The sequence below is a fragment of the Camponotus vicinus genome, unplaced genomic scaffold (assembly GCF_025532165.1).
Source record: "Camponotus vicinus isolate PSW18456_S1 unplaced genomic scaffold, iyCamVici1.0 SCAF_11, whole genome shotgun sequence".
Lineage (NCBI taxonomy): Eukaryota > Metazoa > Arthropoda > Insecta > Hymenoptera > Formicidae > Camponotus > Camponotus vicinus.
The window spans coordinates 4,575,277-4,592,447 of NW_028141947.1; the positions used below are offsets into that span (position 1 = coordinate 4,575,277).

Here is a 17,171-nt window from a genome sequence, read left to right on the forward strand (position 1 = left end):
ACGGTTCATGACGCGCTTTATCAGAAAAGACAAAGTCTCGGCACGAGACAATAATTATAATTAGACTACATTGCACTACAGAGGTAAAAAGATGATGAACATGCAGATGATCGAACGCGAGGTGAGGTGTTATAAAAAAGGAAGAAGGGAAAAGCTAAAAGTATTAAACACGAATTAAGATAAAAAATTTTCACATTTATTAATATTTTTCAAAACCAGCCATTTTTTAATAAAATTTTTGCTTATTATTAATATACAGAAATATATACAACGAAGAATTATATTTATATTGTTATAAATTTTACATTTTTCTTATGCTGCTTACAATATTTATAATTCTATTTTTTAAAATAAAATCGGAAAATGCGCGAATTTTATTTAAAAAGGAAAAAGTCACCCAAGAAATAAGAATATTGTTATACCGCCGCATATCCGTATGGTAGCGAATATCTGCTATTGATACATCTACGCTTTACTAATACCGGCGCACATATTTTTGTTTCACTTCGCGTAATAATTTCATGAAACGCCGTACGTCGAATCGCATTAAAGCGTAGATTTATCGAAGTTTCGCTATTTTCTTCTTCGTTTTCTTGCGCGTCTTTTTCTCTCGCTAATAGTAGATTTTTTATAGTATTAAAATTAATTCGCCGCGAGTTCTCGTAATTGAGAGTAATACCCTTAACTTTACAAGTTTCGTGAGTATTACCCTCCGGTGTTCGCACGATGTAGGCGTAAAATTTCGGGCCCCCGGACACGAACGCCTCGATATAGCTACCACGGCCGTAGCTTTCGAGTTCGTCCGTCATGTCGCCTAGAAAATTTCTCGTAGGCAGCACGTATTCGTTCGAATCACCGGTGCTTATAAAAATACACGAATCCGTATCGTAATATAATACACGATGATCTAAACGTTCTAGGTACTCGTACAATTTTGAACGCGCTAGTGCAGTCGTATACGCAGCTATTACAACGTTTGTTATCGGCGAGGGAACGAGAGCCTCTTGTCGCAGTCGCCACGAAACATACATCACCTCGTTAATCACGGGTAATATATCGGTTATATCGTATTCGACGCTCGTTAATAATGTCGCGAAACGTTGTTGTGTTTTTACGATTTCGGTATTCGGCAAATTGGATCGTTGGCCGAATTTTTCCTAGAATGAATTTAAGCACAGTTTCGCGACCTAGCGTAAATCGGGATTCCGCGCGATGTTTCGCTTATCAAGAGCGATACCCTCGATTTTTTCATATTCCCTCAAGTATCGCTCTTTTGCCTCATCGTCGTTTTCCCCGCATTCGCTCGGCCAACCACTGGCTTCCTTTTTAAGCTGTAAAAACGTATTAATATATTCGGCGAACAATCCACCCTGCCGCGACGTACGATCGTATTGGCTAACTTTATATTGCCAAATTTCGCTTACCGACGTTACGAGATAACCTTTCTCGACGGCCTTGCGTAATTCGCAGGTTACCCAGGTACCCTCGAATTCACGCTCGCTATCATTATGAGTGCACGGTGTCTGAGAAAATGTTTCGCAGCAACTACGACATAACGCGAAGAGTAATTTTCCTCGTACGCGATGCGGAAGTCCGGGGTGAAATAAATCACGAGGAGGGAGTACTCTACAACGTATGAGGCCTTCGAGCGAGTCGAAATTATAATTCGGTGATCTTCCGACTAACGCGCTATATTCATCGCCGACGTAAATTTCCGGATGACCGATCGGAAAAGCGCCCGTCTTCAATACAAACGGGTATAAAGAGCATACGTCGACGTAGCGTATTTTCTCCGTACCTTCGTATTGAGTTGCGATATTTCCCGTACGCCCACCGAAAAACGCGTCGCGAGGATCGAGCGGTGGTGTTTCTACCATCGCATGTCTCGCGAGAAAATCATACATTACGCGATTGTCGCGCATTTCTTGGTCGAAGGCGCACTCCCACTTTTCCGACACTATGTATCCCCGCTGACGAAGGCGCCATGAAACAACGAGAGTTCGTTCATATCGCGAATTTAATGTATCTCCGCGATCCTCCCCCGACGAAAGCGCTTTATCGCGATTTACAGGGAAACCAGAAGGACATCCGTGCCAAAAGCAACCGTGAAATTGCAACACGTGACGCTGCGTCCTTCCCGCAACAGACGTTTCGAAATAACCATCGACGAGCGTACCCTCGATCGTACGATATTCCCGTGCACGCCCCGCGTGATTTATACGACGGTCGAGTTCGCGCTCCATCCATATCAGCCATTGTAAGGCTTTACGCGAATGATTGCTCGTGCATCTGTATCCCCCCATAGGAATAATGCCTATCGTATCGGCTTGCAAAAAGTTTTTCCGGAAAACCGTCTTGCAGGTCGAAGCAATAGTTGTACATTCCTCGAACGGACATACATTTCCGCGATCTAGGAAAATTTTTCTAAACGCTACGCACGCTCGTCGAAGAATATCAACATCGTTACGACAATAGCGCACTATCTCGCGTTGGAAGTCGAACACGGTATTTTTTCCCCTCATTTCGGTATGCCATGTGAGAAAGCGTTCGCGCTCTTGCGATTTCATGCTATCCGGAGAATAATATTGTACATCGGGTAACAGTCCGACGTACGTTTGATTTTCGATAGTATTAAATAAATGCGGAAAAATGCCCTTATCCTCAGTATCCTTTAGTCCGAAAGCCTTAGGTAATTCGGATAAGCGCATCGGCATATAATTAACACTATCGATGAATTTTGTATGTCCCGCGGTTAAAAGAATAATTTTTGTGCCGTTTAAAATTACTTTCGGTTCAATGTTCTTACAATTTTCCACGATATATTTCAAGATAAATTGTGCGTCGAACGCTTTCGCATTATGCGCTATACAAATTATGTGTTTAAAATATTTTACCGGACGCGTAACGAAATCTACAAACTGTTTAACCGGATCGCGTTGAAATATGAACTCTCGCACTCCGCACCAACGACACCACACAGACATGTTATTTTCCCCCGCGCATGCTTCGCAAATCTGTTGCGCGATGCATAGCGTCGGAATATGTTTTTTTATATTTCCCGTTCCTTCGACCGTCTCGTCCTGTCGCGTTGCAAAATTGTAAAATACGAAAGCCAAACGTCCCTTTCCGCGTTCATATGCACGTTCGTTCTTTTCCGCGTTATCACATATGTTCCGTGCTTCTTCTTCTCTCGTGCTAGATATATCTACCTCATCCCGTACCATCGTTGACGAAAATGGCCCGGCAGAGGAAATATCGTCACGTTGACGAAGAGGTTGCATATAATACATATGATTGCGCGGTTGTTGTGAACGGCATAATTTGCAGTAAGAAATGCCGCATTCGTGTTTTAAATTCGATTTAACGATACGACTGCAACTGTCGCAAAATCGCACGATGCTACAAACATTAGCGCATGTTCTACCGTCGTACGATTTCTTGCTACGATGACGCTCGAAACACCCTGCACCGTAAAATAACCGATTGCACGCGTCGCATTTTATTTCGGCGTAAGTGGAATCGCACGGCGGTACGGATAAACATCGCGGGCATTTATTTAAACACTGGTGACTATTAGGCCCATCATTTCGAAAGCCTACATTACACGCTACACAATAATCGCGAGTACCAGCGGCGGCTTTTAAATTTAAAATAGTATTATAATGTTGCGAATCCTCGCAATACGCGATATTTAATCGTCGCGAGGACTCGCGTCCGAGAGAAGTGAGTATTTTGGTTCCGTCATACAACGGTTTTTCGCCGCGACCGAAAGTATTAAAATTATACACAACAATCGCGATATTGTCGGCGGCGAAATAACGTTGGAAACGTTCGATTTCACGAATTCCACAATCCTCTTCCGGTATTACGACACCGGCATTTCTCGTTAATTGCAATGCACATTAGCGTTGTAACGAAGAATGCAGATATCTTATCGCGTTCTATTTCTCATACAGCTCACCTGTACGGATATTACCACGTTCGCTATAAGTTTGAGCTACTACGAGGGCGCCAGGGAAGCACAGGTTATCCGAATGATTAATTTCGACTATCGAACATTTCGCGACAACGCGTGTTAATGCGACGCGACCGCGACCTGAAGGCATCGAGATATTATAAACCCGTATGATAAATTGGTCAGCGATATCGAGACCACCGGCGCTCTGTGCTAACGAACTCACGAGTCTCCAAATATCTAGCTTCATAACTCAAATCACGCGCCGGACGAAAATATATACCCGCAGAACCATGCGATAAATTCGGCGAATCAAACGATATTCCTACGTAAACGGTTCGCATGAATTTAACGCATACGCGTGAATTTCGCGAAACGCGTTTTCTAACGAGTGATATATATCGACGCCTTCAGTCAATGGTCGTATCGCGAAACTCGCTTCTCTACCGATTACCCGGAATCTTCCAAATTGTCGCGCATTTTCCGATATTAAATTTACAAAGTTAAAATTATTATTTCCGACCTGTTGCTGAAGTTGTTGCTGTTGTTGTTGTTGTTGTTGTTGTTGTTGTTGCTGCTGGTACTCATGCTCCTCCTCCTCCACGTCCTCTTCACCCTCCTCAGTCTCGGATGAAATATTTTCCGAGCGGGGTAACTCAGCTACCTCCCCCTCAGTCTCCTCCTCCTCCGCTTTTTCTTTTTCCTCATTGCTGCGGGAGAGCGTTGAATTTTGTTCGCCGTCAACACCACCTCCGTATTGCACTGTTAAAAATAAAAAGCCGTATAAATTATAAAATACTATTTTTATTATTTTTATTATTTTAATATTTTTATACTCGAATGTAATCCGTGAATGTTATAATACTTATTATATAATACTTTGAATGTTATAATACAACGAAATAACTCACCTTTTTAGCAATATTCGTTGTTTTTTATTCCGTTACTAATATTCTGGGGAATAGCTAGTCCCCCAGCGATGAGTTTCTAAAAAAAAATTAAGAATTTGTTAGATTAAATTCGAGCATAAAAATATACCGAAAAATAAATTAATAATGTTACCTTCTCTGGAGGGAGCGTATACATTTTCCTCTTTTTTTTCATCCCTCTCTTCTTCCTCTCTCTCTGTCTCTTCTTTTTCTTCTTCCACTACTTCTTCACTTCTTCCTCTTCCTGCACTTCTTCTTCTTCTTCCCCGCTCTCCTCTGGCTCTTCTTCATTAATCTCCACTCTCTCGCGCTCCTCCATCTCTCGCAGAAATTCTAATAATATTTTAAGATTTAAATATTTAATATTATAGAAACAAAATTTAAAAAAAGTTTTAAAAATACTTTTATATTCGGATTTTCGTTTTAGTATATATTTTACATCATCATCTTACCTGGCGAGAATACTTCGCTATCGGGGCTGCTGACTACGTATGTGATGTCGGCAGCGTCATCGTCCATGTTTTCCTCGCCGTCGTCGTCGTCGTCATCGTCAAGAACGACGACGGGAATCGCCGGATTTTCCTCGAGTAATCGCGGTCTTCCTGAAATGTAGAATATTTTTTATTAGTATTAATTATTATTTTTATTACTACCGAACAATCTATCCGAGAAAAATTAGTACGCGTTTTTATTACGTGCAAACTTACGTGAAGGACCTCGGGTTCTTCCTCAGCGCGGCGTCTACGCGAAGGTCGCACCATCGCTGTTCTCGCGGGATTATTGTTTCCTGTGATTAATTAGTAATTAAATATTTAACTTTATAATCGCGATTTTTTGTATTTTTTCATCGAAAGTAAAAATAAATAAAGTAAGTAAAATAATTACCCGTAAGTAAAATTATTAATTAGTTAAATTATTAATTTGAGTTCGGACACTTTCTTCGATTTCTTCATAATTTCCTTTAATTGTGAGTTTTATAATTTCACAATCTATGTACGATGACAGAAGTTTTAATTTTATTTCGTTTATTATATAGTTAGCACATGTATTGACAATATCAACGATATTAATTAATTGCAACAAATGCATATCTACGCATTTTATAATATTTTCCAAGCCGAGGAAAGTAACTTTCTGCATCACGATAGCGGTGTTATAAGTTTTTCGTTTCTTCAACGGAGGTTGTTCTTCCTTCTCGCCATTAGTCGCGGAATATTCGGTGGTTTCCTTGTATGCCACTAGAATAGCCCTCGCGCCATAAGCGCTGGTAAAGTTGATGGTGATATTGTTAATAATAATCGGATTTAATCCCCCCGTTCTTTTTTGATCCTCGTTCAAATACTGCCTCATATGATCCATGCAGACTTGAAATTGCTGCCACGTGTCGGAGTCGAGACAAATTCCATCGGCATTATTGCTCGTTAATTTAACAATTCGACGGAACGAAGCAGTCTTCCTTCGTCGATTGCAATCCCACTTGTATCTTCTTAGTGAAGGATGAATTAAGTCCATATGCTGTTGATAGCAACAAATGTTGGTTTCTTACCGTTACCGATTTTATTGTCTCCATTTCCCGGCTCCTTAATATGGCAAACGTGCGCGGATTTCACAAAACCGGCTATTTCCGTCGTTCCAGCCACTACTATTAACTTTCGAGTGCACTATGTAAAAAGTAGTCACAACAACGACAGCGTATTTACGTAGAATTTTCTTCTTCGCTCGAGGCTTAACTTCTGTTAACGACGGAATTCGAATGAATACGCGGTTTGTCCTCGCGCTTATATTACTGCTTCTCCCCCCTAAAAAAAAAATCTAAAAAAGAGTGGGGGGAAAATAATATGCGCAAAAGTGAGCATAAATGCGTGTTCAAACAAAATATTTTACAATAATCAAAAAAAAATTACCGAGAAACTTCTGTAAACGTTTCTAGAAACTTCTAAAAATTTTCTCCAAACTATATCTCGGTGATTCACCACGGGAAAAATATTTAAGGATGTTTTATTAGGGAAGATTTTTTCATGAAAATATTTTTCTTAACCTTTTAAATTAATTAGAAAGTGACTTGTAAATGTAAATGATAAATTTATAGATATTACGTGCGGGGGTATATCCGAATGTTTAATTTAAAAAATGTGAAATCTTATCAGATTTCTTAGTCGATACGGTATATATGCTGTTTCAGCATGAGAAAAAAATAGGTCGATTTAGGATAAGGGTTTCGCTAGAGTGGATTCAAGGTGAGAATATTTTCTATATCTTCCTAAATTATTTAGAAAGAGAATTTTTTTCTTAATCGCTATTGCAAATATAGCGGGTCTATTTTAAAATGAAAACCATTGACGGTTATCTTAAGATGAGATTATTTTATTGGATGTCTCTAGTTTTTTTAACGTGTGTTTAGGCTTTTAAGAATCTCTAGATATTATTATTATTATATCACGGAGGATAGTGTTTGTCTGAGTCAGCTAGCGGTTGATTCATAAAATACGAGTATGTACAGGTATTTTGTAATTTAGACGATACATCGATTTAAAATATATTTTCCGGAATTTAAGCATTTTATTTTTACTATAAGCGTATATAGAGAATCAATTATGAGCTCATTAGCGTTGGTGCTCGCTGATGCGAGCCTATCCTCCCACGAATACACTTACTCGTGGTCGCGCACCGTGTATCGGCTAATCGGCGGTGCTTTCCGCTCGCACGCGTAACAGAGAACGCTAGCTCGAACACGCGGCCGGCGCGGATGGGGCCCTCAGTGAATAAGCTTATTTTCTTCTTACATTCCCGCAAATAATATTCGAGGAGCATGCGCATTTTTTACTTAGGTTATTATTGTTAAATATCATCGTTTACTTTTTTATTTATGAGATTGTTCCTAAACATGAAATCGATTATTTTGTGTAATGGACGTGCGCTGGAAACATCCTTGGACGTCGATCGTCTGCGGTCCTACGGGATGCGGGAAAACAATTTTCGTGAAAACATTTCTTCGACATTTATCCCGCATGTCCGATGTCCGATTCGAGAGAATTTTATTTTATTACGCCGAGTGGCAAGATGCGTATCAGTGCTTACATTGCGACACGGGCGAGAGAGAAGAAAAGTGAGAGCAAATATAGTGATAATGCTTTAGTAAAATCGAGGAAAAATATAATCAAATTTCACGAAGGGTTACCGCGCCCGGAAGATTATTCTAACGATCCGCTTTCTCCGAAATTGGTGATAATCGATGATCTTATGAGGGAATCATCTTCGTGCGACGCTATCGTGGATCTATTCACCAAAGGAAGTCATCATAAGAATCTCAGCGTTTTACTCATTTCGCAAAATCTTTTCCATCAGGGGCGTGGGCAGCGCGACATATCTCTCAACGCGAATTATGTAGTAGTTTTCAAAAATCCGCGCGATCGCGCGCAAATTCGTCATTTAGCACGTCAGGTATATCCCGACGATCCAAAATTTATGGAAGAAGACCTCCTGTATACGAACTAAGTGATTTACAGGGCGAGGTTATAGACGGGATTTTTTACGAGCAAGAATTAACACATGTTATTAAAGACTTGCGAGAGGGAGAATTTATCGTAGACCGTGTGATAAAAACCAAGGGACGAGGTAACAATAAACAATTACTAGTTAGTTGGCGGGGATATCCTTCTAAATTCGATTCTTGGATACCAGCCTCGAGTTTAATATCAAAATGAGAGGGGAAGAATTTTACATAATCCTCCCGAGCAATAGTAGCATGCGATACTTTCCGGAAAATAAAACGTGTTTCACCACTGAATTACCTCAACGTAAAGTATAAACTTAAGTGGTCGTTGGGAAGTAGCGCTCACGGAGATCCAGTTTCCGTGTAGCTTTTTACATATACGCCCTGGAGAAGGTACATTACAATTCCTCAATGTTAGAAGGAAAAACGAAGAGATAATTCCTGTAGACGATGCCGAAGTACCGCCAAGCGTTTATTCAAGTATACACGATATTATAGAAACGATGAATTACGCGTCCAAATTGGTAAACTCGCATATCGTTTGGGAATTAAAAGTCGGAGGTAGAGTTGTTATGAAACTTTCTTGTGTAGAAGAGAAATGCGATATGGTCCATTACGTATATTTTTCCGACAAACTTTGTCGAATACTCGGTTTTGATATAGACGGTAAAAAACGTTCACACTTACTTTTCCCGTCATTTTTCTTTGCACTCGAGGATGATATCGAGTATATAATGGCCGACAAACCAGCTAGCTTGATGCGAGGCATTCCCGACAAACTTTTCGTCTACTGTGACATTTGCGAGCCTTATATCACGGGTGATGTACAATCGCCTCTTTTTCGAATAGTCGCACTCGACGCTCGAAATGATTATTCGTTTGCATCTAGCTAGATAAGCCATTTTTCGCCCGCACAATATATCGCTTTGCGTCAAACATGTTTCCGAACAATCGAAATAGATATAAGAGATCAACTGGGGAGAGGTATACCATTCGAATTCGGAACGTTGACTGTGACTTTGCACTTTAGACGTATCAATTAGATATTATAAAATATACGGAATCTGCGAAAGAGAAAAAATGCACTTGACCGTTTATTATTATTATTATTAATGGACTATTACTCGGTATATCGCGACGAATTACAGAACGGAGGCGGCCGCGGCGGCGGAATTCCGCGAGTTTTCGTCGAATCGCTCTATCAACGCGGTCACGGAATCAGTAGTTTTCTCGGGGGATTATTCAGACGCGTACTACCATATTTAGGTAAAGCCGTACGAGCTGTGGGGAAAAAAGCTTTACGAGCCGGTGTTAATGTAATCGAAGACGTCGAAAACAATACGCCATTTAAGATAGCGGTCAAACACCGTTTTTGAGAATCGCGAGACAAACTCGAGAGAAAAGCCAAAGAAAAAATAAGTAGTCTAATGAAGGGCTCGGGATATAAGTCTGATGCGAAAATGCATGTAGCTCAGTTCCCTTTTGTCGGGCTTGATAATCACATCGCACAATCCGCAATAACATCGGCTCGTAAGCGACGACGGACGAGTAAGAAAATCAAAGCGGCTGGGAAAAAAAGAACGAGTACAAAAGCACAGAGAAATAAAAAGGAAAAGAAAAGTCATACGGTTGTGAAAAAAAGACTTAAGACGTCTGCGAAACGACGTAAAATCGATAAAAAACGTACCGTATTCGATATATTTTCTTAAGCGGTTATATTCGAAGCATTCTAATTTAACGACGGTGGTAACCGACGGATGACAGCGAGCAATTTGCGATAAAGAAATATGTCTTTTCTTCACACGCATTCGAGCGAGTGTTTAAAGAGCGAACTCGATCTCTTCTCTCTACCACCTACGCAAACTAGCATCGAAAGTTCGCAATGGATTCATTACAAACCCATGACCTTTCTCTCTCGGGCGACTCGCCGATAGAATTCGTCATCTCCAGATATGGAGAAGAATATTTGGATATCACGCACACCATGCTGAGTCTTCGTCTACGTGTAGAAACAAACGCCGATTCCGCGAGACAGGCTTCAGGAACAAGCGCCGAAAGAATAGCCGTAGGCCCCGTAAATCATTTGCTTCATTCTATCTTCAATCAAATCGACGTGTATTTCAATCAAAAGCTCGTGTCGCCTCCAAACAACGCTTATGCGTACCGAGCGTACATAGAGGCGTTGTTAAATTATTCTTCACCCGCAAAAATTTCCCATCTAACTTCCTGTTTATGGGACATGGATGCACCTGGACACATGGACGATCTGTTGGAATCAAATCCCGGCAATCCCGCTCTCGCGAGACGCGCTTGTTACATTTCCGGAGGGAAGGCGTTAGATCCCGTAGGACATCTCCATTGCGACGTTTTCAATCAAGACAAATTTTTAATTAACGGTGTAGAAGTACGGTTGAGATTCGTTCGTTCGAAAGATTCGTTCTGTCTCATGGAAAATAGCGGAACATCGAAAATTCATATTCTCGATGCTACCTTGCTCGTTAGAAGGGCGAAAATAAGCTCAGGTTTGTTACTTGCGCATGCTAGAATGAGTAAAATTACAGCCAAGTATCTGCTCACGAGAGTCGAGGTTAAAACATTCACGATTCCTAGCAGTGTTATGGGTGAATCGTTAGATAATGTAATATTTGGTCAATTACCGAAGCGAGTAATAGTCGGTTTCGTTAGTAATAAAGCGTTTAACGGTGACAGAAAATTAAATCCGTTTAATTTCAAAAATCTACGGAATAAATTTCTTTTCGCTGTACGTCGATGGCACGCAAATTCCCAGTAGACCTTTGCAACCAGCTTTCTCCGTGGAGGAACCGCTTTACATCGAAGCTTATCAAACGCTTTTCTCAGGAACAGGTATACATTTTTTGAACAAAGGAAATTCTATAAGCAGAGACGATTATTTCAAAGGATATACTTTATTCGCTTTTGATCTTACTCCCGATCTATCCGCTAATTGCGCTGGACATTGGAATCTCGTCAAACATGGTAGTTTACGATTAGAAGTGCGATTCGTAAAGGCACTTTCTGAGACGGTTAATTGTATTAATTATGCCGAATTCGATAATGTCATAGAAATCGACTCGTCTCGTCAGATCATCGTCGATTTTTCGGGGTAGGTTTTTTATAGACGCTTAAAATTGTTCCCCCTCTACTTTGCTCAAAACGCCAACATCATTGCGCAACGTTTCGAAAAATATTCAGTTTCGTTGGAGACACGCTCGGCGTCGTCGTTTCGTATAAAGCCTCGCGTCGAATCACATAAGTTTTTCGTAAGATGGATATAATCGTCGATATTCAGGGTTTCCGCGATGCGAAGAAAAAGTTTATCCCTAAGGAGGTTGCTGTTGTAGCGATTGACGCTCCAATCGTCGATCATTGGATTATGATACCGCCGCATTTGTTTGCCGAATTACCCGAAAAAATAAGACAAGAAAACAACTGGCTCACGCGAAATCATCACGGCATTGAATGGTTCGATGGCGAAACTAATCCGAAATATTTTACTTCGCAACTGCGGCAAATTACAAGATGCGTGCGTCACATTTATGTTAGAGGAAACGAAAAAGCGAGTTATTTGCAGAATCTACTTTCTAGAAATATATATAATTTGGAAGGCATCTCACCGGCATTCAAAAATCTGACGGTAGAAGAAGAGTGCGGACATCACGGATTTCGAAAATTCGGAATCTTTCATTGTGCATTACGCAACGCTTACAAATTAAAAAGCTGGATAGTTGCGCAAAATAATTTCAACAGCGACGGAGACAGCATTACTCAAACGACTTGCAGTTCTCCCGAAATTTTGATAGTAAGCGACGACGACGACGACGACGATGAAAATGAAAATATTAAAGCATAATCAAATAATAAAATAGAGAAGAAAAATCTGCAAAAAATCGAACATACGGCTATTAACCGCTCCACGCAAACAGACATTGAAAATCCGTTAGCTGTACAAGCCGAAAACAAGCCACCAAAAGAAATTATTCAAATAATACCGCTTGTTCGCTCGTCTTCGCTGCAAACAAATGGACTCTCGCGAATTTCCGCAATCATTGCGTCAGCTAGATGTCATACATGTGGGAGTCTATCCTTCCGACAGATTGCCGATGATGTGGACGAGGTCGACGGCTATCGTCGCTAATACGGACAATCATAATCGCCCTGGAGAACACTGGATCGCTCTCTTCCTCGACGAACACGGTACAGGGACATACTTCGATAGCTACGGAATACCGCCCTTGTATCTCGGTTTTTTCCTTCGTCTCCGACGAAATTCCAACATTTATCGATGGAATACCGAACAACTACAAGGACTTTTTTCTCAAACCTGCGGACACTACAGTTGTGTATTTTTATATTATATGTGCAGCGCTTACGATCTTGATGGATTTCTTAGTCTTCTGTAGTCTTTTTTCCAAAAATTGCGAATATAACGATCATTTAATCGTAGAATTATTTCATAAAATTTTTCTTCGCGAAAAGAAACATGAAAAATATAATGTTAATTAATAGCGTGTTTAATTGTAAGAAGATATAAAAATATTTTTGCAAAGTGCTACGAATTGTATGCAGGTACATTAATAAATGTGAAAATTTTTTATCTTAATTCGTGTTTAATACTTTTAGCTTTTCCCTTCTTCCTTTATAACACCCCACCTCGCGTTCGATCATCAGCCTGTTTATCTTTAATTTTCCATTATCAGAATCCACTGAAGCGCGAGAGAGTGTAGTCTCATTATAATTATTGTCTCGTGCTGAGACTTTGTCTTTTCCGATAAAGCGCGTCATGAACCGTTCGAGCGGGGGCTTGTTTCGATGTTCCATAGCGGGCCCGAGATGAAGTGGGGAGGTAAGGATTGTTTCGTCGAGACATATAGCGACTACCCTGAAAGTCGGTAGGTGGGGGTTCGTTCTGCCAAGACGTAGCGACTAAAAGTTAGGTAACGGGAATTTGACTTGGAGCCCTATACCAGAGCTGGAGTGGGAGGAGAATTGCTTCTTCGAGTCTAGAACCGTGGAGGTAGAGAAATAAAAATTTGCTAAATCGGCGACATAACCGGAATCGGCCAAACGCAGCTCTGGGCCACTATGGTGCAAGCCAATCAAAATCGATACTTCCGGGAGGTGGGGTATTGTTTCTTCAGATATTTAGCACCTAAACTAACTTCTCAATATTCTAGTCCACCAATCAGAACGCCACCCTCCACTTTACCTGGCCACGTCCACGGCGCCAGGGGCCGAGTGGTGGGGGTTTGTTTTGACGCACCATAGGCCCATATCTACTTATATGTAAGAATAAGTATAGAGGAATAGACATGTAATAAGAAAATAAACCGTAAAAAATTGTTCTACAAATTATTTTAATTTTGTGTAAAATTGTATATCCTACAAAAATAATGATATCAAAAAAATTGCGCTAAGTGAAAATAAAAACTTATAAAAATATTTTAACCAAAAAAAGTTATACAAAATAGTTGTTTTAATTTTCTACATTACATCCTAGAAAAATGATGATATCCAAAAATTACGCTAACTGAAAATAAAAACTTAAAATATTTTAACTAAAAAAAATTGTACAAAATAATTGTTTTAATTTCCTACAAATAATATTAAAAAGTTGCGCCAACTGAATAAAAATTTTCACTATAAAATATACATTTCTTTTTTATTTCCAATATTAAAAGAAAAATGATATTAAATGAATTGTAATATATCTATTATAAAAAATCGTTGAAAATATGAACAATCATATACATTGCAATAATCATATGCATATATCCTGAAAAGTTTAATTGAAAAAAAAAAAAAGAAATGATAATACAAAATACAAAATTAAAAATTATTAAAAAAATTAAAAATTAGAAATTAATAAAAAAAAAATAAAAATTTATATAAAAATTAAAAATTAATACATATAAAAAAATTTTAGTTAAAAAACTTAGCGCTGCTAATTTCATTAGCACATTATTCAACATAGCAGCGCTATTTTGCAAATACATATACTGTTTTTTACGCGGACTTAGCACCTTTTTTTACCTTTTTTTTAAAAGGGTAATTTTTTTAGGGATATTACTCTTTTTTGTACTATATGTTAAACATCTTTAAATAAATGAGCAAAGAACCCGCCACCACCCCCGTCATATTTCATTAAAATTCGACGGTCCTCTTTGCTTACTATATAGATATTCAGATCCTTCAAACTTCTTTGCTATTCTTATTGCAAAAATAACGGATAATTACAAATCAATATGTCATTAGAAATCTACATTTATTATTCACAATTAATACTTATAAATCCATTAATGAATAATCGTTGCTTTGCTTATCTAATTTATCATTGAATATATAAATGGAACGGAGAAAAAGTGAGTTATTTAATTCTATTTTTAATAGTAAGGATAATAAAGACAAATTATCAAGAGACACGGTAGTGTTGGCAACTTACCTAAATATTTTTTCACAGTTCGTAAATAATGCAGAATATGAAGCAGTCTTCACGAAATTATTGTTGATACATTACAACATTCTTTTATATGGGACTGATCGAAAGGGTTTTCTATCATTTTTGTACAAATATTTTATAACTTATATTATACATTTACAGTTCCAGAAACGAAAAAGAACCAGCAACAATTAATGATAATGAAACTCACAAAAGGTAAGCAATGATTATTAATAATATCTATAAAGATATTTTATAATATAATTTATTATTTTATATATTTTATTTCAATCTTTTATTATAATCTTCTATTATATATGTTTCACGCATGATACTGTTTAACTTTTATTTAAATGTCTTATTATAATTCATATATGTATTATACATACAAATACATATAATTACTCATCGCAATAACTAATGATTGTTATAATACATATATATTACTATATGTTGCATGCGCAATACAAATGCATTATAATAAAAAATTAAAATAGACGATTAAAATTAAAACTAACCATTAGTTGTTGCGATACGTAACTATATGTACTTCTGCGTATAACACATATATATGTATTGCAATAAAAGATTAAAATAAAGGTTAACCAAGTATTGTATGTGCAACTCATATGCATTACAATAAGGATTAAAATAATAAAATATATAAAATAATAAAATATTATAAAATTTTTTATAGAAATGATAGATAACAATCTATTATTTCATTATAAAAATGTTTTATAATCTATTTTAATATTTTATTATCTTAATCTTTTATTATAATGCATATGTATTGCACACACAGTACTTGGTTAACTTTTATTTTAACACTTTATTGTAATACATATTGTAATACATATATATAATAAAAATATAGAAATATATAATAAAAATAGATGACAAAGAATTAATTTTTATTTTAATCTTTTATTGTAATACATAATATAAAAATATTTTATATTGTACAATATATTTTATACATTACTATTTTCAGATCTAACGAAAAGGAAAATGAAGAAAATCCTAAAAAGTAAGTGTAACACATTATATTATTAATACATATGCGAAAGAAATGATAGATAACAAGGGAATAAAAATTTATTTTACTATTTTTATTGTAATTCACTTATTGTAATTACTTATTTTTTATTGTAATTCATATTTGTGTTGCACACACAATACATATATGCATTACAATAAAAGATTAAAATGAAGATTAATCATTTATTATCTATCATTTCTACTATCATTTCTAAACATATTTTATAATATATATTTTATATGTTTCCATTCTTTCAGAACCTACAATATGGAAGAAATGGAGCCAGAAATTGAATTGTCGTCCTTTTTACGTGTTGAGGCTGAAGCGGCTTTAAAAGAAAATATAATACTTAAAAAAAAAATACAAAAATTAATGGAAACACAAAAATTAATGGAAACACAAAAAGAATCGCCGCCACCAACGATGGCATCACTACCACCGCCACTGCCGCCGTCAACGTCGTCACCGCTGCCATCGCCGTCAGCGTCGTCACCGCTGCCACCGCCGCCGTCGTCACCGATAACGACAGCGGGGCAAGTAAGAGGTAAATAATTTTGAATTATATAATTGGCACGTTAATTATAAAGGAATCAGCTAAATGAATCAGCTATGTTAAAAGTTAATAAATCTATTACATTTTCAGATTTATGAATTTAACATTGCCCAAAGTATTTTTAGCCTTCTATAGAATTAAAATTTTTATTTTCATGAATTTTTGTGTCGTATAAATTATATTTTACAAAAGAAATTTTTAATTCACAAATAATTATTTTTATATTTTAAAAGACTAAAAGTATTTTGCGTAATGTTAAATTCATGAATCTGAATGTACATATATTAAAATTAGATTTATTAACTTTCAATATAGTTAATCCGTGCAGTTCTTCTTTAAATATTATATTCAAATAAAATAACATTAAAATATTTCTTTTATTGTAGAACAACCGCGTGCACGATGGGCTAGAGCGGGACGGTCGAGAGGACGAGCCCGAGGCCGAAGTTCCAATCCAAGAACCTCAGCCCGTTATAGAAATAATATTTTTAATTTTTATTAATATTTAAATGTGTATGCGTGTGCGTGTGTGTGTGTATCATCATAACATAGAATATTTTTTATAAATGTGTCTTTTTGTTTTTTCTTTCTATGCTTTGCATAAACTACTTTTTATTTTTCATTTCCTTTTGCAAAGCATAAGCTATTTTTAATTTTGAAAATTTAAAAATTCTATGTTATGATGATGTGTGTGTGTGTGTGTGCGTGTGTGTGTGTGTGTATCATCATAACATAGAATATT

At 37.3% G+C, this 17,171-nt stretch overlaps 1 protein-coding gene across 1 annotated transcript; it reads right to left on the minus strand.

Moving 5' to 3' along the window:
* Positions 1-416: 416 nt before the first annotated feature.
* On the minus strand, positions 417-4,205 carry LOC145961820 (uncharacterized). The gene is made up of 4 exons (XM_083082279.1): positions 3,962-4,205; positions 1,278-3,856; positions 680-1,157; positions 417-613 (listed from the first exon to the last, which is right to left on the minus strand). The coding sequence occupies exons 1-4, from the start codon at positions 4,203-4,205 to the stop codon at positions 417-419; spliced, it is 3,498 nt and encodes a 1,165-aa protein (XP_082938405.1).
* Between the last annotated feature and the right edge of the window lie 12,966 nt (positions 4,206-17,171).